This window comes from Amphiprion ocellaris, chromosome 6 (assembly GCF_022539595.1).
Source record: "Amphiprion ocellaris isolate individual 3 ecotype Okinawa chromosome 6, ASM2253959v1, whole genome shotgun sequence".
In the NCBI taxonomy this organism is placed as follows: Eukaryota; Metazoa; Chordata; class Actinopteri; family Pomacentridae; genus Amphiprion; species Amphiprion ocellaris.
Window position 1 is genome coordinate 944,815 of NC_072771.1, and position 23,898 is coordinate 968,712.

The 23,898-nt window shown below is 40.6% G+C and overlaps 1 protein-coding gene across 2 annotated transcripts in view; it reads left to right on the top strand.

The window, feature by feature from the left end:
• The window catches only part of LOC111568980 (far upstream element-binding protein 3-like), a 44,418-nt gene that overhangs the window by 11,984 nt on the left and 8,536 nt on the right, over positions 1–23,898 (top strand). For both annotated transcript variants that reach the window (XM_023270887.3, XM_023270888.3), the window contains exons 5-13: positions 597–668; positions 822–879; positions 1,394–1,556; positions 2,678–2,776; positions 4,055–4,156; positions 4,231–4,333; positions 5,148–5,248; positions 5,366–5,504; positions 23,690–23,850. In XM_023270887.3, the coding sequence (XP_023126655.1) occupies positions 597–668; positions 822–879; positions 1,394–1,556; positions 2,678–2,776; positions 4,055–4,156; positions 4,231–4,333; positions 5,148–5,248; positions 5,366–5,504; positions 23,690–23,850 (998 nt within the window). The remainder of the gene's footprint in view (positions 1–596; positions 669–821; positions 880–1,393; positions 1,557–2,677; positions 2,777–4,054; positions 4,157–4,230; positions 4,334–5,147; positions 5,249–5,365; positions 5,505–23,689; positions 23,851–23,898) is intronic.

Below are 23,898 nucleotides of genomic sequence, written 5' to 3' on the forward strand. Positions count from 1 at the left end.
ATTCTGGCCGTTTGACATGTTTTTTATTGCAGTTCTGCGTCACTTTTAGGTTTTTTGTGGTTGTTTCGGTGAAGGTTTTGGTTGTTGGTCTTTCTGTGGTTGAAGAGTCGTTCAGAGAACTGCAGGACTTTCTGCTTTTGACAGACTCTGTTTTGAGCGTGGAGTTTATTTTTGGAGAATTTTTAAATGAGGTGTGTAGATTAGAGGGATGTTAAGTATCTCAATTTCAGGCTCAGATTTGGTTCATTTATCTACAGACACGTCTGTCAGCAGGAGGTTGAAAATATTCAGTTTTTAGTTTCTAGCTGATAAATTGTGTTTTTTGGCAATTTTATTTAAATTTTCTTTAAGGATAACACCCCAAAACATTTGTACCTAAACTAGAACGCTCCACGTTACCCAGAACTTTTCACCCAACTCAGGACGTTTTAAAGAAACCCAGAACATTTCATTTAAATGAACCTTTTTCACTTCAGTCACAAGCTTTTGCACCTCAACTAGAACTTCACATGATCCTCAAACTAGAACTTTACGTCTTAAATTCTCCTGCTGTGGAACATTTGAGATGGCCTCTAATCGTCTTTGTTCTTCTCCAGTTATCGGTAGAGGAGGAGAACAGATCACCAGGATCCAGCTGGAGTCGGGTTGTAAGATCCAAATCGCTGCTGGTGAGTTTAGACATCAAGGATCTGGATGAGGAGCCTCAAACTTCTGTCCAGGACTGTAGATCTTCTTAAACAGACAGTTCAGTTGCATTCAGGCTCCTTCTGGTTCTAAAAACCCCGTTCTGTTGACGGTGATGTTTGTCTGTGTGTTTGCAGACAGTGGAGGTCTGATGGAGCGGCCATGTTCCCTGACTGGAACTCCAGAGAGCATTGAGTGAGTTCTTTAACACCAAACAGTCAAACAGAATATTACTGATTTCATTTTAGATGTTAAACATGTTTGAGATCTTAAGCTTTTCTTTGTCGTGTCAGAAAGCTCCACTACAGATTTCAGTTTTACGTCAAAATTCTGATTTTATAAAGTAGAAGAAGTTGTTAAGGATTAAACTTTGTGGCTTGTTGTCCCTTTAGAAGACAAAACGAATCGTCTAGTTGTGACTTCTTGTCGTGCTTCAGATCATTTTAATTAATTTATTAAATTTCATTGAAGCCCAAAGATTAAAGAAGACTTTGAAGTTCTGTGATGTTTCTTCTCTTCCATTAATCGTTTTGTGACTCCGTAGATTTACCGGTTGACTATTTAGAGGTCCTGAACCGTAGGTTGGGAACCTCTGTAATAACATTTCAAATTCAAGTCAAAACAAAGAGAAAAACGAGACATTTAATGAGTGAGCGATGGAGAAAATGCCTGACCAGATGCTGACAGCAGTCGCTCACCGTGTTCTCAGGCAGGCGAAGCGGCTGCTGGTCCAGATCGTGGACCGCTGTAGAAACGGTCCTGGTTTCCATGGCGACGGGGAGGGCGGGGCCTCGGTGCAGGAGATGCTGATCCCGGCCAGCAAGGTGGGGCTGGTGATTGGCCGAGGAGGAGACACCATCAAACAGCTGCAGGTAGAGTACCTCAGAAGGCAGGTTGAAGGTTCTAGACGAGGTAGCAAGGTGTAAGGTCGGTTAAAAGTTCTAGACGAGGTAGCAAGGTGTAAGGTTGGTTAAAGGTTCTAGACAAGGTAGCAAGGTGTAAAGTCGGTTAAAAGTTCTAGACGAGGTAGCAAGGTGTAAGGTCGGTTAAAAGTTCTAGACGAGGTAGCAAGGTGTAAGGTTGGTTAAAGGTTCTAGATGAGGTAGTAAGGTGTAAAGTCGGTTAAAAGTTCTAGACGAGGTAGCAAGATGCAAGATCGGTTAAAAGTTCTAGACGAGGTAGCAAGGTGTAAGGTCGGTTAAAAGTTCTAGACGAGGTAGCAAGGTGTAAGGTCGGTTAAAGGTTCTAGACAAGGTAGCAAGGTGTAAGGTCGGGTAAAAGTTCTAGACGAGGTAGCAAGGTGTAAGGTCGGTTAAAGACTGTAGACAAGGTTAGGTTCTAGATAAGATAACAGGGTGTTAGCTGTGTCAGGTAAAAGAATGAATACTAGATGAGGTTCTAGATGAGGTTAAACAAACATTTATGGCAGATTAAAGATTCTAGGTCAGCTAGAAGGTTCTAGGTCTGCAGGTTCTAGACAAGGTGACAAGATGTTGGCTATGAAAAGATTGTAAGCTAGGTTGGATTTAAGGTCAAGTCAGAGGTTCTAGATAAGGTTAGAATACAAAAATGGGAAGGTTTCAAGATTCTAGGTCAGGAAATTCAGACGGTTCTAGCTTGGGGCGCAGGTTTGAGTTAAGGTATCTGGGTTTTAGCTCAGTCAGGAGGTTCTGTGTCGTGTGAAAAGGTGTACATTAGATTAGGTTCTAGAAAATGCTGTAACTTAGGTTTGAGATCAAGTCTCAGGTTCAGGATAATTAGAAACGATTTTAGCCTGGGTTAAAGACTGTAGGTCAGTCAGAAGGCAACAGGATTTTTGCTGATGGAAAAAGTTCTACCTGAGGTGAAACTCTCTTAAGTTAGTTTGGGTCCAAAGTTAAGTCCCATATGTTCTAACAGGTGCCATGGTAACCAGATCAGCAGTGTTCTCCACCTTCCATTGTGTTGTCATGTTGTGGCTGATCTGTTGATGGGTTCTGTTCTGTTTGTTCAGGAGCGAGCCGGGGTGAAGATGATGATGATCCAGGACGGTCCGATGCCGACAGGAGCCGACAAACCTCTTCGCATCTCTGGAGACCCGTACAAAGTGCAGGTAGTTTCACTACTCTCTGTGGAACCATACGTTCTCCAGGATTCATTTAGGTGTTATTCTACAGGTTTGTTTTGTTAGAAATACTCAGAAATTTAGGTTAAAGTCTCTTGGTGGGGTAGAACGTCATAGATCATTTGTAGTTCTAGATTAAGGCAGATGTTTTAGTCAGTTCTAGGTGAGGGGAAAAAGTTTGTAAGTCATGTGAAAAGATTCTCCATTCATGTTAAATATTACAGGTCAAGTATCTGGTTCTAGAGCAGACAAAAGGTTTTATTACAGTTTGTAGGTCAGGTAGAGGGTCCTAGATTAGGCGTCGTGTTTTAACACAGCATAAAGATTCAAGGTCAGGTAGACGGTTCTACATTAGGGTAAAGGTTTTTGCTTGGGTTACAAGTTCTAGGTCATGAGAAAGTTATACCTTAGGTGGAACAATATGACACAGATTAAAGGTTCTAGGTCAGGTAGGAGTTTCTAGATTAGGCTTTAGGTTTTAAGTTGGGTTATAAATTTTAGTTCGATAGAAGGTTCTAGATTAAGCATAGGTTTTAGTATTGGTTACAGGTTGTAGGTCGGGTAGAAGGTTCAGGATTAGGCTAAAAGTTTAAGGTCAGATAGAAGGTTCTAGATTAGGTTAAAGGTTTTTGCTTGGGTTACAAGTTCTAGGTCATGAGAAGGTTATACCTTAGGTGGAACAATATGACACAGATTAAAGGTTCTAGGTCAAGGTTTGGAGATTTTTGATTGGGCTGGAGGAGATTTTGAATTGGGTTCTAAGTTTTAGGTCGAATAGAAGGTTCTAAATTAAGCATAGGTTTTAATATTGGTTACAGGCTCTAGATCGGGTAGAAGGTTCAGGATTAAGCTAAAAGTTTAAGATCAGGTAGAAGGTTCTGGTTCAGGTGAAGAACTCGTTGCTTAAGGTTCCAGATCAGGTAAAAACTTAAAGCTCAGATGCGGTTCTAGGTCAGATCTCACAAATATACAGTTTTACCTTGAAATTTTTCTTAAATGTTTTTGAACAACATTGAAGCTCTGGGGAACGATGTGTCACGTTTGTTCAACAGAACTTAGTAGATACATTCAGTGTTTGATTGGATCTTCTCATGAGAACCAGATATGTAGAACATCACTAAATTTAACTACAGGTGGACTCTGAAACTAGTCTGTAAAAGTTTGAGGAAGGAACCCAAAGTGTTTTGAAGAGTATAAAACTCATCGATTCTTCCAGAAAAACATCCTTGAAGTTGAATCTGACCCTAGTTCTACGTTCTCCTCCAGGCGGCCCGGGAGCTGGTGTTGGAGGTGATCCGGGAGAAGGACGGAGATTTCAGGTCGGGACGTAACGACTTCAGCGCCCGACTGGGAGGAACCAGCCTGGACGTATGACACGAACAAACAAACGCACCTCAGATATCTGATAGAACAGAGGTTCACGTCTGGTTCTCCGTCTGCAGGTTCCAGTTCCACGGTTTGCTGTTGGCATTGTGATTGGCAGAAACGGAGAAATGATCAAGAAGATCCAGAATGATGCCGGAGTCCGAATCCAGTTTAAAACAGGTCTGTTTACATCAGTTTAATCCAGATTAAAGTAATCCATTTATTTAACTATAATCCAGATTAAACTAGTCAGTTTATTTAACTATAATCCAGATTAAAGCAGGTCTGTTTACACCAGTTTAATCCAGATTAAATAGGTCCTTTTATTTAACTATAATCCAGATTAAACTACTCCATTTATTTAACTATAATCCTATTCAAAGCAGGTCTATTTACATCAGTTTAATCCATATTAAACTAGTCCATTTGTTCCACTATAATTCAGTTTGCAGCTGTTCTGTTAACTCAGATTAAACTGTTCTGTTTACATGAGTTTTGTTCTGTAAACCTGCTGTAATTAAATCATGAACCACATTAAATCTTGTCTATTTACATCAGTTTAATCCAGATTAAAGTGACTCATTAGTCTTAAGGACTTTTCTTTGATTAAGCTGGTGTGTCCTCCAATCATAAACCAGTCTGTTTACTATAATATGGTTTTAATGCTGGTTTGTTTGATATTAATGCTGTCAAAGACTAGTTTAAAACCAGTCAGTTTATGCCAGAGTAATATATTTTCTGACTGGTCTGTTTCCAGCAGGAGAACCAGATGGAACCGGTTTCTTTAGGCCAGATCATTTTTATAGTTAGTATAGATTAAACTGGGCTGATAAAACAAATTACCAACAATATTAACAATAAATAGTAGGTGGTAGTAATGGTAGTAAAAGTAATCAGCTCAGTGCAGACGAGGCCTGGACAGGTGTGTGGTGCAGGTAAAGGAGGACTGTGATGTAATCCAGATTTAAACCGATGTTCTACTTCACGGGTCCAGATGACGGCATCAGTCCGGAGCGTGTTGCCATGGTGATGGGTCAGCCGGACCGCTGTCAGCACGCTGTCCACCTCATCAACGAGCTCATCCAGACCGCTCAGGTAACCAGTCAGAGTCCTTTAATCCAGACCGAACCCTGGTTCTGACCTAAACCCTCCTGCAGAACCAGACTAGAACCCTATGCTATCTACATCTGATTGAATGTCCTGTCACTGCAGGAGCGTGACGGTTTTGGCTCCGCCCTGCGAGGTGGGCGGGTCAGAGGGCGAGGTGATTGGACGATGGGTTCACCTGGTCCTCTTCAGGAAGTCACCTACACCATCCCTGCTGACAAGTGTGGCCTGGTCATTGGCAAAGGTAGGAGAGAAGAGCCTCAGGGGTGATAGTGGACCCCAGTAGACGTCTGACAGGATGTGGTAACCATGGCTCTGGAGGTTCTGATTGGTTGCTAGTGATGATGTAACACCAGAGTTCATCATGTTATGAGAAACATGTGGGGCAGTATGTCCAGTTTACCCCAGCATATCCAACATCAGACTGGTCTCTAGCAGAGCTAGCTCTGCATGGTAACTGATGCTGAGGAGCTGGATCTCCATGGTAACTGATACTGAGGAGTTAGATCTCCATGGTAACTGATGCTGAGGCGTTAGATCTCCATGCTAACTGATGCTGAGGAGTTAGATCTCCATGGTATCTGATGCTGTGGAGCTAGATCTCCATGGTAACTGATGCTAGAGCAAGATCTCCATGGTAACTGATGCTGTGGAGCTAGATCTCCATGGTAACTGATGCTAGAGCTAGATCTCCATGGTAACTGATGCTGAGGAGCTGGATCTCCATGGTAACTGATGCTCGAGCTAGATCTCCATGGCAACTGATGCTAGAGCTAGATCTCCATGGTAACTGATGCTAGAGCTAGATCTCCATGGTAACTGATGCTGTGGAGCTAGATCTCCATGGTAACTGATGCTAGAGCTAGATCTCCATGGTAACTGATGCTGTGGAGCTAGATCTCCATGGTAACTGATGCTAGCACTAGCTCTCCATGGTAACTGATGCTGTGGAGCTGGATCTCCATGGTAACTGAGGCTAGAGCTAGATCTCCATGGTAACTGATGCTAGAGCTAGATTTCCATGGTAACTGATGCTAGAGCTAGATTTCCATGGTAACTGATGCTAGAGCTAGATCGCCATGGTAACTGATGCTGTGGAGCTAGATATCCATGGTAACTGATGCTGAGGAGCTGGATCTCCATGGTAACTAATGCTGTGGAGCTAGATCTCCATGGTACCTGATGCTGAGGAGCTGGATCTCCATGATAACTGATGCTGAGGAGTTAGATCTCCATGGTAACTGATGCTAGAGCTAGATCTCCATGGTTACTGATGTTAGAGCTAGATCTCCATGGTAACTGATGCTGAGGAGCTAGATCTCCATGGTAACTGATGCTAGAGCTAGATCTCCATGGTAACTGATGCTAGAGCTAGATCTCCATGGTAACTGATGCTGAGGAGCTAGATCTCCATGGTAACTGATGCTGAGGAGCTGGATCTCCATGGTAACTGATGCTGTGGAGCTGGATCTCCATGGTAACTGATGCAGGAGCTAGTTCTCCATGGTAACTGAGGCTAGAGCTAGATCTCCATGGTAACTGATGCTGTAGAGCTAGATCTCCATGGTAACTGGTGCTAGAGTTAGATCTCCATGGTAACTGATGCTAGAGCTAGATCTCCATGGTAACTGATGCTGAGGAGCTGGATCTCCATGGTAACTGATACTGAGGAGTTAGATCTCCATGGTAACTGATGCTGAGGCGTTAGATCTCCATGCTAACTGATGCTGAGGAGTTAGATCTCCATGGTATCTGATGCTGTGGAGCTAGATCTCCATGGTAACTGATGCTAGAGCAAGATCTCCATGGTAACTGATGCTGTGGAGCTAGATCTCCATGGTAACTGATGCTAGAGCTAGATCTCCATGGTAACTGATGCTGAGGAGCTGGATCTCCATGGTAACTGATGCTCGAGCTAGATCTCCATGGCAACTGATGCTAGAGCTAGATCTCCATGGTAACTGATGCTAGAGCTAGATCTCCATGGTAACTGATGCTGTGGAGCTAGATCTCCATGGTAACTGATGCTAGAGCTAGATCTCCATGGTAACTGATGCTGTGGAGCTAGATCTCCATGGTAACTGATGCTAGCACTAGCTCTCCATGGTAACTGATGCTGTGGAGCTGGATCTCCATGGTAACTGAGGCTAGAGCTAGATCTCCATGGTAACTGATGCTAGAGCTAGATTTCCATGGTAACTGATGCTAGAGCTAGATTTCCATGGTAACTGATGCTAGAGCTAGATCGCCATGGTAACTGATGCTGTGGAGCTAGATATCCATGGTAACTGATGCTGAGGAGCTGGATCTCCATGGTAACTAATGCTGTGGAGCTAGATCTCCATGGTACCTGATGCTGAGGAGCTGGATCTCCATGATAACTGATGCTGAGGAGTTAGATCTCCATGGTAACTGATGCTAGAGCTAGATCTCCATGGTTACTGATGTTAGAGCTAGATCTCCATGGTAACTGATGCTGAGGAGCTAGATCTCCATGGTAACTGATGCTAGAGCTAGATCTCCATGGTAACTGATGCTAGAGCTAGATCTCCATGGTAACTGATGCTGAGGAGCTAGATCTCCATGGTAACTGATGCTGAGGAGCTGGATCTCCATGGTAACTGATGCTGTGGAGCTGGATCTCCATGGTAACTGATGCAGGAGCTAGTTCTCCATGGTAACTGAGGCTAGAGCTAGATCTCCATGGTAACTGATGCTGTAGAGCTAGATCTCCATGGTAACTGGTGCTAGAGTTAGATCTCCATGGTAACTGATGCTAGAGCTAGATCTCCATGGTAACTGATGCTAGAGTTAGATCTCGATGGTAACTGATGCTGTGGAGCTAGATCTCCATGGTAACTGATGCTAGAGTTAGATCTCCATGGTAACTGATGCTGTGATGCTAACCTGGACACATTAATTTCTGGCGTTTTGTGTCTCATTTCTGTTTGATTTTGTCCTTTAGTATTCTTCCTGTAGATATTTAACAGTTTAAATCTCTGCTGTCTCTACAGTGAGACGGTTTTATCTGCTCTCTGTTAGTTTGTGGGTCATTTTATGTCGTCTTTAAGTTGTTTTGCGTCTCTTGAAGACAGTTTTGTCTCTTGGGTGATAAAGTGTTTTGTTTTTGTCATTATTTGTCTTGTTTGTGGTCGCTTCATCCTCTCATGTTTCAGATATTTAACTATTTACATTTTTTTCAAGCTCTACAAACTCAGTGAGACAGTTTTATGTCTCCTTTCTTTCATCTTATGGCTTCTTTGTCTTTTTGTATCTCTAAGTAAATGTTTTTTTTCCACAATATTTTATATTGAATTTTTCAAAAACAAAACAGCAAAAACAAAAACAAAACAACAAAAAAAATAATAAATAAAAATAAAAAAATACGCACAATCATAACTACCACCAACACAATCAAACCAACAACAGTGCTTCTCTGTTTTGATTGAATAACCTGTTACAAAAAGTGCCTTACAAACATCTTAATAAAAGGAAATCTAAAAAAGCAAATTACAAACATGAAAACTGCATGGTCCACTCTCATCATTCACCTTCTTCTTCAGGTGTTACATTTGAATTCATAACATAATCAATAAAAGGCCGCCATATCTTCTTAAAATCATGCTTTTTAGATTGCAGTATATATGTTATTCTTTCAAGTGGAAGGTTTGTTAACATCTGTCTCAACCACTGAGTCACAGCTGGTCTATTAGTCTTTTTCCATAATAGTGCAATGCATTTTTTGGCATTCAGCAAACTGAGGTCTATGAACGTTCTTTCATTTTTATTGAAGTTATGTTTTTCTGGATATAGACCCAACAAAAACAGTTTAGGGTTCAATACAATTTGTTTTGAAATTATTCTTTCAATTGTTACTCTCACCTCTTCCCAAAACATTCAGATTTTCCTACATTGCAATAAACAATGAAATAGAGTTCCTTTACTTTCCATACATTTTGTACATGTGTCTGGTATATTTTTATGATATTCATTTAGTTCCACTGGTGTAACATACATCCACATTAACCATTTATAATGTATCAATTTAAGACGTGCATTTATTGATTTGGTTTGGACTCCTGCACACGCCTTTTCCCACCGTTCCTCTGAAACCTCAATTTGGAGATCTTCTTTCCAGGCATTCAGCCTCTTCTGTGAGTTTTCAGATGAGGAAAGTGTCAAAAAAATTATACAACTCTGAAATTATACCTTTTCTTATACTGTCCTTAATCAAGATTTTTTCCAAGGGTAAATAAGTAGGTCGAGTGAGCGCATTATTTTGTTTTGATCGAATAAAATCTCTAAGCTGAAGGTATTTAAAAAAGTGTGTTTTATTGAGATTAAATTTAATCCTCAACTCTTCAAAAGACATTATAGTATTTGAATGCGGCAGAAATAAGTCTTGAATTTTTTTAATTCCTTTGAAATTCCATAATTTAAATGCTGCATCTGCTCTACCTGGTATAAATTGGTTATTGCCCCATATTGGGCTAAATTGTGACAGTGAGTGTGGCTCTTTTAAATATTTTTTAACATCACACCATATCTTAATCATGTGTTTTATAATTGGATTTTTAACTTGTCTGTAGTTTTTTAGCCTGGTCTGAGTATATGAATAAGGGAAGAGGTAAAGACAAGTTATAAGACTCCATTTCAGTCCAATGGGGATGATCAGTTGTTGCGAAGTAATGCGTCATAGACCTCAGTTGCGCCGACCAGTAATACAACATTACATTTGGACATTTCAGACCTCCGTGATCAAATGGTAAATACAATAAGGACAAACGTAGTCTAGCCTTCCTATTGTTCCATATAAATTCTATGAACATTTTTTTAGTTCTTGAAAATAAATCCGAAGGTGGTGGCAAAGGGATATTTTGGAATAAGTAAAACAGTTTTGATAAGACATTACTTTTAAGTATATTAATTCTCCCTATCATTGACATTGGTAATGTCTTCCATCTTTGAAGTGACTCTTTAACTTCTGTCATTAAGGATTCATAATTGACGTTGGTAACTTGTTCTAGCCTAGATAGGATTTGAATTCCTAAATATTTGAACTGTTCTACAACGTTGAATTGGGTTACCTCGGGAGCTGGAGGATTTCTCTGAGTCTCATTGAGCAATAATATTGAAGATTTAGTTTTATTTATTTTATATCCTGATATATCACCAAATTTCTTTATTAAATCTAACAAGGTTGGAATAGTTTTTTTTAGATTTGACAAGAATAGAACTATGTCATCAGCATAAAGAGAAATTCTATGTTCTGTTGGGCCTATTTTTATTCCATAAAATTGAGTGTAGACGTATTGCCATCGCTAGAGGTTCAATTGCCATAGTAAACAGTAAGGGCGAAAGTGGACAACCTTGTCGACAGCCTTTATTAATTTTTATTGGTTTTGAGATATTCCTATTCGTTAAAATTTCTGCTGTAGCATTATTGTATATTATCTTGACCCAATTTATAAAATTATTTCCAAGTTCAAACTTTTGTAAAATTTCGAAAAGGTAAGACCACTCAACCTTATCAAAAGCCTTTTCAGCATCCAATGATAGGAGAGCTGTGTCCGGTGTGTCTTTATTAAAATGAATGACATTAAGTACCGGGCTGCACAGTGGCGTAGTGGTTAGCACTTTCGCCTTGCAGCAAGAAGATCCCTGGTTCGCGTCCCGGCTTTCCCGGGATCTTTCTGCATGGAGTTTGCATGTTCTCCCTGTGCATGCGTGGGTTTTCTCCGGGTACTCCGGCTTCCTCCCACAGTCCAAAAATATGCTGAGGTTAATTGATTATTCTAAATTGCCCGTAGGTGTGAATGTGTGAGTGCTTGTTTGTCTTTGTATGTGGCCCTGTGACAGACTGGTGACCTGTCTAGGGTGTCCCCTGCCTTCACCTGAGTCAGCTGGGATAGGCTCCAGCCCCCCCCCCATGACCCTAGTGAGGATTAAGCTGTGTATAGATAATGGATGGATGGATGGATGGACATTAAGTACCCTTCTTACATTATGTGAACCTTGTCTTCCCATTACGAAGCCATTCTGATCTCGATCAATAATATTTGGTAATACATCTTGTAAACGTTTAGCTAAGATTTTACAAATAATTTTAAGATCAGTATTTAATAGGCTTATTGGTCTCAAATTTTCACATTTATTGGAAGGTTTACCTGGTTTTGGTAATAATAAGATGACAGCATTATTCATATATGGTGGTAAATTACCATTTTGAAATGCTTCTAGGATCATTTCCAAAAGTGGTTTTATTAATTTATTCTTAAATCTTTTATAGAAGTCAACTGGAAAGCCATCTGGTCCTGCTGTTTTCCCTGACTTCATATTATTAATGGCCTGTCCAATTTCTTCTTGACTAATTTCAGCTTCCAGAATCTCCCTGCTTTCATTTGAAATGTATGGTATAGACAATCCACCTAAAACCCCTTCAGTTTGGTTAAGTTACTTTCAACTTTTGTATCGTACAATTTTTCGTAATAATCTCTAAAGACACTATTAATTTCTACCGGATCTACAACTACCTATCCATTATTTATGATACTAGTTATTGGTGTTTTAGATTCTAGTTGTTTAATCTGCCATGCTAGTAGTTTCCCTGATTTTTCACCTTGTTCATAAAAGGTCTGCTTCAGTCTTAAAAGACTCGAAGCAGCTCTATTCGAAGATTTTTTATCATATTCAGCTCTCAAAATCAGTAAGTCATTCTCAAACTGTGGATTACTACTTGCATACACCTTTTCTTGAAGATTTTTTATTTTATATTCCATTTGGATTCTCTCTTCTTTGGCCCTCTTAGATTTTGAACCTGAATAACTAATGATTTGCCCCCTTATAAAAGCTTTGAATGCCTCCCACTTTATACATGCAGTTGTTTGTGTAGTGTTGATGTCAAAGAACTCATCTATCTGCTTTTCTATGTACTCGACAAATTTCTTATCCTGAAGCCATTTATGTTGAAAATGCCACCTAGCTGGGTTCTTTCTCAATTTTTTATCCACATATACTAAACAGCAGGGGGCGTGATCTGAAATCACAATGTTATCATAGAAACAGTTATGAATCTTGGACCTTGTGGTAGCGTCTGCTATTTTCTATGCAGTGGTCTGCTGGGGAGCAGGGAGCAGTGAAAGGGACAGAAAGAGACTAAACAGAAGGTCAGGAGGAGGTTCTGTCCTGGACTGTTCCCTGGACTCCATAGAGGAGGTGGGTGAGAGGAGGATGTTGTCAAAGCTCACATCCATCATGGACAATCCCTCTCACCCACTGCATGACACTGTGGGGTCTTTAAGCAGCTCCTTCAGCAGCAGACTGAGACATCCACCCTGCAAGAAGGAACGCTATCACAGGTCCTTCATTCCATCTGCTGTAAGACTTTACAACATCAGCATCACTGGCTGATGTTAACATAAACTGGACTATATCATTACCACCCCAAACCATAAAATTTGCACTGACATTCTTGCACTGCACATCTCTGCACTTTTAAACTTTATTTTTATTTTTATTTTTTCTGTTAAAAATTTTTTTCACCCTTGTATATATTGTAAATAAAGCTGCTGTAACAATGTAAATTTCCCCTGGAGTGGGGAGAAATAAAGAACTTTATCTTTATCTATCTTTAAATAATCAATACGAGAAAATGATTTATGGATATTAGAATAGTAGGAGTAGGCTTTGACCTGTGGTTTTAATTCTCTCCATATATCCAACAGTCTCAATTCTTTCATAAAATATTTAATAGTCGTTCTACATCCATTGTGCGTACTGTCTAATCCTGTTGATCTATCTATACTGGGATTCAATGTACAGTTAAAATCCCCTGATATTATATGTTGCCCCGTAAGTGGTGCTAAAGTAAGAAAAAGATTAACAAAGAAATTATTATCATCTGCATTAGGACCATATACGTTCATCAAATTTATATTTTCTGATAGCAACAAACCTTGGATGATTAGATATCTTCCAAATTTGTCTCTAATTACATTTTTCACATGGAATGGGACTGTTTTGTGTATAAGAATCATAACTCCCCTAGCTCGGGATGAGAATGAAGACGTGAATACAATACCTTGCCATCTTCTTCTGATTTTATTCTCATCCTCCTCCAGCATATGAGTTTCTTGTAGGAAAACAATTTTTGAGCCTATGTCTTTTATTTTATTCAGGACTTTCTTTAGCTTTACAAGCTTTTGTAGACCTCTGCAATTCCATGATGTTAAATTAAGATTAATGCTTTGATCTATGATTAATAAAGAATATTAGATTACCTTGCACTTTGTAAATAAACATATAGAGAAGCACAAACATGCATGATAAAACATTCATCCAACTAACTAAACAAAAATAGATTCCCTTTCCCCACTTGCGTGGTAATCCCCCCCAAACTATTCTGTCTTCCTTCATAGCGTATAGTGACTGTTCCACAACTGTGAGGATCAGTCAAACCACTCTCTCTCTCCACTAATCTAACACACTGGCACTACTACTGTTCTTTTGACAAAACTCTCCTATATGTAACATTTTAAACAGAGTTATTTTGAAATTTTACAACACTTATGCACCATTGGGACATTAACAGTCTGCAACTTATAGACATATTTATGTTTCAGATTGTGCTTATCCATGTATATATGCTCGGATGCTCTACCTTAGACATGTTCATCTAGTCCTTTTGAATTTCTATTCAATTCAATTTAATTCAATTTTATTTATATAGCGCCAATTACAGTCAAATTGTCTCGAGACGCTTTACAGAACCCATATGCCTGAACCCCAGAGCAGCCCTAAGGAGACAGTGGCAGGAAAACACCCTTTTAACAGGGAAAAAACCTCGAGCAGAACCCGGCTCTAATGTGGGGGGACCATCTGCTGCTGGCCGGGCGGGTTGAGAGGGACAGAAGAGGTAAAGAGGTAGAGGTAGAGGGATACAGATAGAGGGATGGAGGTACAGGGGAAGAGGTAGAGATAGAGAGGTGGGGGGTGGGACACAAGGACCATAAAACACAGCCACACATCTGAAGCATCCAGCTCTGGGACCAGGGACACTCGGAGAAAGGACACAGAAAGAAACAGAGTGAGTGTAATGCAATAATGGTATATATATATTAAATATAATGGTAGATAGAGAAAGGCTCAGTGCATCCAGAGAGGTCCTCCAGCAGCCTAGGCCTATAGCAGCATAACTAGGGGCAGAACTAAGGGACGTCCAAGAGGAAGACTCCAGCTGACCCCCTCAGGGTCCCCCAGTCAGTCCTAACTATAAGATTTGTCAAAAAGGAAGGTTTTAAGCCTGGTCTTAAAAATAGAGAGGGTGTCCACCTCCAGAACCCAAACTGGGAGCTGGTTCCACAGGAGAGAAGCTGATAACTGAAGGCTCTGCCTCACATTCTACTTTTAGAGATTCTAGGAACAACAAGTAAGCCTGCAGTCTGAGAGCGAAGAGTTCTGCTAGGATAATATGGTACTATCAGGTCTTTGAGATATGATGGAGATTGGTTGTTAAGAGCTTTATATGTCAGAAGAAGGATTTTGAATTCTATTCTAGATTTAAGAGGAAGCCAATGAAGAGAAACCAATATAGGAGAAATATGATCTCTCTTGCTAACTCCCGTCAGTACTCTGGCTGCAGCATTTTGGATCAGCTGTAGATGTTTCAGAGCGCTATTGGGACAACCTGATAATAAGGAATTGCAGTAGTCAAGCCTAGAAGTAACAAATGCATGGACTAGTGTTTCTGCATCACTCTGAGACAGGATGTTCCTGATTTTCACAATATTTCTCAGGTGGAAAAAGGAAGTCCTACAGATTTGTTTTATGTGTGAGTTAAAGGACATGTCCTGGTCAAAGATAACACCGAGGTTCCTCACAGTAGTACTGGAGGCCAATGTAATGCCATCCAGAGGAACTATATGCTTTGAAAGCAATTCTCTAAGATGTTTGGGGCCAAATACAATGACTTCAGTCTTGTCTGAATTTAGTAGTAAGAAATTATAGGTCATCCAGGTCTTTATGTCCTTAAGACAATCTTGCAGTCTAGCTAGCTGATTAGTTTCATTTGGCTTCATAAATACAATTGAGTGTCATCAGCATAACAATGGAAATTAATACAGTGCTTCCTAATAATATTGCCTAAGGGAAGCATGTATAATGTGAACAGTATTGGTCCTAAGACAGAACCCTGAGGAACTCCATGATTAACCCTAGTATGCTCAGAAGAGTCATTGTTGACATGCACAAACTGGAACCTGTCTGATAAGTAGGATTTAAACCAGTCCAGTGCTGTCCCTTTAATGCCAATAGAATGTTCTAGTCGCTGTAATAAAAGTTTGTGGTCGATTGTATCGAATGCTGCACTAAGGTCCAACAGAATAAGTATAGAGACCAGTCCATTATCTGACGCTATGAGAAGGTCATTAATAACTTTCACCAGAGCTGTTTCTGTGCTATGATGCACTCTGAAGCCTGACTGAAACTCTTCAAACAAGCTATTCCTTTGTAAATGTTCACATAATTGATTTGCAACTGTTCTTTCCAGAATTTTAGAGAGAAATGGGAGGTTGGAAATTGGTCTATAGTTGGCTAAAACATCTGGACCTAGAGTGGGCTTTTTAAGTAAAGATTTGATTACAGCAACCTTAAAAGCCTGTGGTACATAACCTGTTACTAGAGAGAGATTAATCAGATCTAACATTGAGGAATTCATTAAAGGTAAAGCCTCCTTGAACAGTCTAGTTGGGATAGGATCTAAAAGACATGTCGATGGTTTGGATGTAGAAACTATTGAAATGAGTTCAGAGAGATTTATGGGAGTGAAAAATTCTAAATATCCATCCGGTCTTACAGCCAATTCTAAAGCATCTGTACTCGATGATACATCTGTGACATTTGTAGGAAGGGCCAGATTAATTTTTTCTCTAATCGTAATAATTTTATTTGTAAAGAAGCTCATGAAGTTGTTACTGCTCAAAGCTAAAGGAATACAAGGTTCAACAGAGCTCTGACTCTTTGTCAGCCTGGCTACAGTGCTGAAGAGAAACCTGGGGTTGTTCTTGTTTTCCTCTATTAAAGATGAATAATATGTTGTCCTGGCATTACCAAGAGCTTTTTTATAAATTACTAGACTATTATTCCAAGCTACATAAACTTCTTCTAAATTAGTGGAGTACCACTTCCTTTCCAGCTTTCGGGACGCCTGCTTTAAAGTCCACAGCTGGGAATTATACCAAGGAGCAGGTCCTGTCTGAGATAGAACTTTCTTTTTTACAGGTGCAACACTATCAAGTGTTGTACGCAGTGAGGCTGCAGCATTATTAACAATATAATCCACTTCTGGGGGGTTAAAATTATAATATTTCCCTTCCATTATATCAGTAAGTGGTGCTGGACTAAATAGAGAGGGTATTATTTCCTTAAATTTAGTCACTGAATTGTGAGACGGACATCTACTGTAATGATATTTATTCTGAACTCCTATACAATCTATTGTTGTAAATTGAAATGTTATCATAAAATGGTCAGAAAGAAGAGGGTTCTGGGGAAATACTGTTAACTGTTTGATTTCTATGCCATAAGTCAGAACGAGGTCAAGGGTGTGATTAAAACTATGAGTTGGTTTATTTACATGTTGAGAAAAACCAATTGAGTCTAATATTGAATTAAAAGCAGTCATAAGGCTGTCACTGTCCACGTCAACATGAATGTTAAAGTCACCCACAATAATGACTTTATCTGAGCTGAGCACTAAATCAGATAAAAGTCTGAGAATTGAGATAACTCAGAGTAAGGAGCAGGAGGACGATATACAACAACAAATAAAACTGGTTTCTGAGCTTTTAAATCTGGATGAGAGAGACTGAGAGTAAGATTTTCAAATGAACTGTAACTAGGTTTAGGTCTCTGGTTCATTTTTAAGCTACAGAGGTAAATTGCTGCCACTCCTCCTCCTCGGCCTGTGATTGGAGGAACATGACAGTTAGTATGACTAGTAGGAGTTGATTCATTTAGACTAACATATTCTTCCTGCAGCAACCAGGTTTCAGTCAAACAGAACAAATCAATGTGGTTATCAGTTATCAAATCATTTACTAACAGAGATTTAGACGAGAGAGATATAATATTTAACAGACCACATTTAATTGTCCTGTTTCTTCGCTCAGTTGAAATAGTGGTATTAATTTTAATTAGATTTTTATGGTTACTATGTATTTTGTTTATATTTGAATTGTTTAATTTATAGAATTTTGGTGGTCGGGGGACAGACACAGTCTCAATAAAGCTAACTGAATTACTGGAGGGTGACAGCTGAGAGGAAACTGCAGAGAGGTGTGGAAGACTACAACTCTGCATCCTGGTCTGAACTCTGGGTTGTCATGCTTTAGGAGTTCTAATAAAATCAGCCATATTTCTAGAAATGAGAGCTGCACCAGCCAAAGTGGGATGGATGCCGTCTCTCCTAATCAGACCAGGTTTTCCCCAGAAAGAGCTCCAATTGTCTATAAAGCCAACGTCATTTGCAGTGCACCACGTAGACATCCAGCGGCGAAACGATGACATACGGCTAAACATATCATCGCTGGTCAGATCAGGCAGGGGTCCAGAGAAAACTACGGAGTCCGACATGGTTTTGGCAAAGTTACACACCGATGCCACACTAATTTTGGTGACCTCCGATTGGCGTAACCGGGTGTCATTACCACCGACATGAATAACAGTCTTACTGTATTTACCATTATCTTTAGCCAGCAGTTTTAAATTTGCTTCTATGTCGCCCGCTCTGGCCCCTGGGAGGCATTTTACTATGGTCGCTGGTGTCGCTAGCTTCACGTTTCTGACTACGGAGCTGCCAATGATCAGAGTTGGTTTCTCAGCGGGTGTGTCATTGAGTGGGGAAAAACGATTAGAAACGTGAAGCGGTTTGTGGTGTGCCGGGACAGCGGGCTTGAGCTTAGGACTACGTTTCCTACGAACTGTCACCCAGCTACCCTGACTTCCTGGCTGCTCGGGAGCTGCTAGGGGACGGCTAGCAGAAGCTACACTAGCAGAAGCTACACTAGCAGCTATGCTATTGCGGTCCGCACCGGCTAAGGGGGCCTGGCTAACAGCTAGCGGGGTTTTTTCCATGGTGCGGAGCCGCGCTTCCAATTCAGAGAGCCTCGCCTCCAAAGCTACAAACAGACTGCATTTATTACAGGTATCGTTATCACTAAAGGAGGCAGAGGAGTAACTAAACATGTGACACACTGAGCAGGAAAGAGAAGGAGAGGAAGAGGGAGAAGCCATGCTAACTGCTAAGTGCTAGGCTAGCGGACAGAGATAACAGATTAACTTAGAATTAAGTACTGAGAGGGTGCGTGAAGAAAACGAGTGATGATGAACTCCTGCGCGTCTTGAGGGGTCTTAAAGGTGTGGGTTTTCCCTTCATGTGTGAGCACCAGCTTCGCCGGATCAATTACCCCGTGATGAATCCCAAGGTTGCGAAGTTCTTTGCAAACCGGGTCAAACAGTTTCCTCAGTTGCTGGATTCCTGGCGCCAAATCCGGGTAGAACCGCACTTGTTGGTCCTGATATTTAGTTTCCCCTTTGGCTCGCGCTGCGTTGGCGACTGTCAGTTTGTCCCTGTAGTTGAGGAATGTTGGGTTTAAACCTGAAAATACACACGCTCAGCACAGGAAGGAAAGACAGTACTCACGAGCTCAGATCTTTTACTTGCAGCAAGGGGAGACAGAGACTGCATGCACCGCTGCTGCAGCCTTCCTTCTCCAAAGAGTCTGTATCTCCTCTGCGTCTTTTATTTAGTTTCAAACAGTCATGTAACATGGGGCGGCATCATACGTCAGCATAAGATATGTTTAACAGAGAAAGTGTCAGAGAAAGTGTCACTTGCATTATCTTATCATATGGAACACGTTAACCCTGTTCTCATGTTTCTACTGTGAGTACATACAGATTACAGTTAAAATGTACATGTACTTCTTCAACAAGAAGTGCTTACATATGCATAGAGATACCTTTACAGTCATTCAATGATAACCACAATGAACCTAAGTATAATTCTTCTAACAAGGAACGTCATGATCACTGTCCTCGGAGGTGACTTACTATTTCTCCGTGGGCCGATTCGGTGAGCTCTCTCCAAAACAACCGATGACTGCAGATCCGCGTTGTTCAGTGCATCTGGAATCCACTTCTCCAAGAAAGAACACGGGTCTCGTCCCTCCACGCCCTCCGGGAGACCCACCAGCCTCAAGTTGTTCCGTCTCGAACGCGATTCCAGGTCTAGAACATTATCTTCTAGAGTTCTACATTTTGACTCTAGTGTTAGCAGCTTAGTTTGCAACCGGACGACATCATCTTCAGCACTTGATATTCGAAGCTCCGCTTGTGATACTCGTTCAGTACAGTCATTTATTTCCTTTCTCATATTTTCTATCGCTGTTATAATCCCATCAAATTTAGATGAAAACTCCATTCTCATGGCGTTAATGGCAGCCAGCACCACGCTTGTCCCCGCATCCGTCGTTCCTACTCCGCCGCCAGCGTCCTTCTCCGCCATAGCCTCAGGTGTTTTGTCAGTTTCACCTCGTGCGTGGAAATCTGTTAGCTTGGGTTGTTTGGACGATTTGCTTTTCTGTCTTGTTTTTTACCATGATCACTCCGGGACTTTGGGGCTGGTTTTTGTTCCGAGTACGAGAGATTTAGTCAGATTTAAAGCTATATGAGTAGAGTAGTGTGAAACACGTCTTGCTACGTAGCCACCATAACCGGAAGTCCACTATGTTTGTCTTTTTGTGGTTATTTTTTTCTCATTTTTGTCCTTTCGTATTTCTTTGTGGTGCTTTTGTCTCCTCATCCTGTAGATGTTTTTCTATCTCCATGTTTCATCATCTGTAGATGTTCCTCCATGCTGGATGGATCCCAGCAGCTATCGCCTCTGTTCTCTGTTTCTGCTGCATTAATTTTTTTCATCCAGTAGGTTTGGTTTTACTCTCATATTACTTATTAACACGTTTTGGAACATTTAGAATCTTTATTTTTTTTCAACAATTCTGCACAGATTTATGTCATTTTAGACAGTTTTTAAGTCATTTTTTTCCTTTTTTGTACAGGTTTATGCCATTTTCAACCATTTTTGAGTCATTTCAAGTGAGTTCATGTAATTTCAGACAGTTTTTGAGTCATTTTTGACCATTTTACACAGATTTTGCATTAGTTTATGTCATTTTGGACAAATTTTGAGCCATTTAAATATGAATAATTCCAGCTGTAGAAAGATGTTTCACCACGCTGAATGTATCTCCAACAACCTGCTCCTCTGTTCTCTGCTTCTGAGCCATGCTGCATTTATGTATTCATCGAGTAGCTTTGGTTTTATTCTCTCTCTAGTCGTCTCTGTTTTGTCATTTTGTGCCGGTTTTTTTTGTCATATTTTTGTGATTTTTTTTTTTGTCTTGTTTTGTCTTATTTTTGTCTTATTTTCTGGTCGTTTTTGTCTCATTTTTGTCATTTTATGTCTTCTTTTTATTATTATGCACCTGATTTTCTCTAGTATTTGTCATTTTGTGTCTCATTTTGGTAATTTAATGCATCTTTGGGACAGTTTTATCTCTTTGAATCACTTAGTGTCTGTTTTTGTCGTGGTTTTCCGCAATTTTTTGTCATGTTTTTTCCTTATTTTTTGTCATTTGTTGTTTTTTTTTGTCTTATGTCCTATTTTTTGTCTTATTTGGTCATTTTTGTCTCATTTTTGACATCTTGTGTGTCATTTTGGGCATTTAATGTATCTTTGGGACAGTTTTATCTCTTTGAATCAGTGTCTGTTTTTGTTGTGGTTTTCCGTCATACTTTGTCATTTTGTGTGTCTTTGTGGTGGTTTTGTCTCTACATACTGTCGATATAACTGTAGAAAGATGTCTCACCATGTTGACAGGAAGCTGGAAGTTTGATCAGTGTTTGTTTTTACGGTTTCTGCTGGATAATTAGTGTAATTTTGGTGATATTATTATAGAAAGAAACCCAACAAATCCAGAGATTCCCTTTGAGCAGGTCTGGTCACCACATCTAAACCATCTCTGCTGTATTCAGGAACAGTTTATTGGAAGATTTAGTTGCAGCAGTGGGTTTCCTGAAGGCGGGTTTGGTTGCAGACGTCAGCAGCAGGGCAGGTTGACCTGAGCAGCTCAGAATCAACACATTTCATCATGTCCAGCACCGTCCTGCTGTCGGTCTGCTGGTTAATGTTTGTCTGCTGCTGGTTTACCAACTGTCCGTCCACCGCCAGCTTTATCGCCTCCACAAACAACCCGACGCCATTTCTGGGGCCGCTGACATTAAAATGGTTGCAGCCTAATTTCTGTTGCATCAGATTTGGTTGAGCGTGTAGTTTCTCTCTAAATACTGCATTACCGATGAGCCTCAGCAACATTTCCCAGTAGGGCTGAAGCTTCTGGTTATTCTCACGCTTAAATATGTTAATATGGTTTTTACTTTAATGGTTTTATCATTAAAATGTAAATAAAACTGTGAAACTTTGGTTCAAACTGTCTCCAACATCTTTAGTAGAATTTGTCTGATAAGAGCTCTAAACATAAACTTCAACATTTGTAGTAGGATCACAATCAGCTGATGTAGTGTTCACTTGTTGTCATGGTTACAGTGACGCCGTGTCGCTATCTGGCAATGATACAGAAATCTTGAACAAATCCGTGGATCCAGACTATAATGACGAAAACGAGACACAAGATGACAAAAATGAGACACAAAACGACAGAAGTGAGACACAAAATGACAGAAATAAGATACAAAATGACAAAAGAGACACAAAATGACAAAAACAAAACACAAAGTGACAAAATGAGACACAAGATGACAAAAATGAAACAAAATGAAAAAAACGAGACAAAATGAAAAAGTGGGGCTGATGTAGCGGTTAAGCTAGCAATGGGCACCATGACAGAGACTTCTGTTGCAATTAATGGATTCAGCTCAACTGAAGGGGGTGCGAATATTCGGATCTCAAAATTAATATCCAGATACCACCGTCGGGACCAGATATTCGGGTCCAGCCCTAGTGCCTTTGTGGTTCTTTTGTCTTCATCTTATAGATATTCAACTGTTTACATCCTTACTGTCTCTACAGTGAGAGGGTTTAATCTGCTTTCTGTTAGTTTGTATGTCTGTAGATTCTCAGTCATCAAGTCATGTTGATTGTAGGAGCTTCGGTAGAAACCAACTGGACTTCTCTGGTAGGTTCTTGAAGATGTTTCACCTCTCAGAGAGGTGTACGTTCTCTGGGCTACCTGGTTGATCCTGCTGGTATCATATGTTTCTCTCAAAGATTAAGACATGCAAGTCTAAGTACACACGGATGGTACAGTGACCTGCGAATGGCTCATTAAATCGGTTATCAGTTCCTTCAACTTCTTGAAGACTAAGAGGTGAAATGTCTTCAAGAACCTAGCAGAGAAGTCTAGTTCCTTCAGGTTCTTGAAGACTAAGAGGTGGAATGTCTTTTTAAGAGATGAAACGTCTTCAAGAACATACCAGAGAAGTGCAGTTGAAGACTAAAGCCTGTTTTATGCTTTCTGCGTCTGCGAGGTCCATGTGGAAAAACTGCATAATGTTAGCAGCCACGCCCCCTCCAGCGGCCCTTCTCACACAGAAAATTTCCACGTCGTGCACCTCCACATTTTTCTAACTACACGGACAGAGCCGTGCGGAAAAACATGGCAGAGGACCAGGACCTACTCGTAGCTGAAGTCCAGAAATACGAGAACTTATACAATTCCTCACACAGAGATCACCGTGGTAACCGGGTTATGAACAATTCATGGTGTGAAATTCAAACTAACTGCTGAAATGCAACTATTCGGTAAAATGCCGTGTTGTACGTGGTGTAAACAGTAGCAAACTTCTACTCTAGTACCAGAGTAGAGCGGGTAGACGTGTGTTTGTGATGCGCTGCCCCCTGCAGTTTGGAAGCAGATGCCACACGGAGTATAAATGCACACACGTTCTCTAGCGTGGCTAGATGCGGAAAGCATAACCCAGCCTTAAGAGGTGAAACGTCTTCCAGAACCTACCACAGTATCCAGTTGGTTTCTACTGAAGCTCCTACGGTCGTTGTATGTCGTCTAGAAGTTGTTTTGCGTCTCTTTCAGATAGTTTTGTCTCTCTCTGGTGATTTTGTGTTTTATTTTTGTCACTATCTGCCTTGTCTGTATTCACATCTTGGTTGTTTCAACATGTCCACCTTTTTTTTCCAGTAATGACCTCCGACCAGTGTTGTTGGGATAAAGATGATCCTGAGTTCTGTGTTGTTAAAGTAACCGAATGGGTTGACTTCCATAAACCAGTTTGAAACCAGAGGATTCAGAGCAGCTAACTCCTGGATGCTAAAGATGCTGTTTGGTGTTTCTGCAGGTGGAGAAACCATAAAGAGTATTAACCAGCAGTCTGGAGCTCACGTGGAGCTGCAGAGGAATCCTCCACCCTCCACCGACCCCAACACCAGGGTCTTCACCATCAGAGGCACCGCCCAGCAGATGGACCTCGCCCGCCAGCTCATAGACGACAAGATCGGGGTACCTAAAACAAACGCACCTCAGACAGGTTTCAACCACCGATGGTCT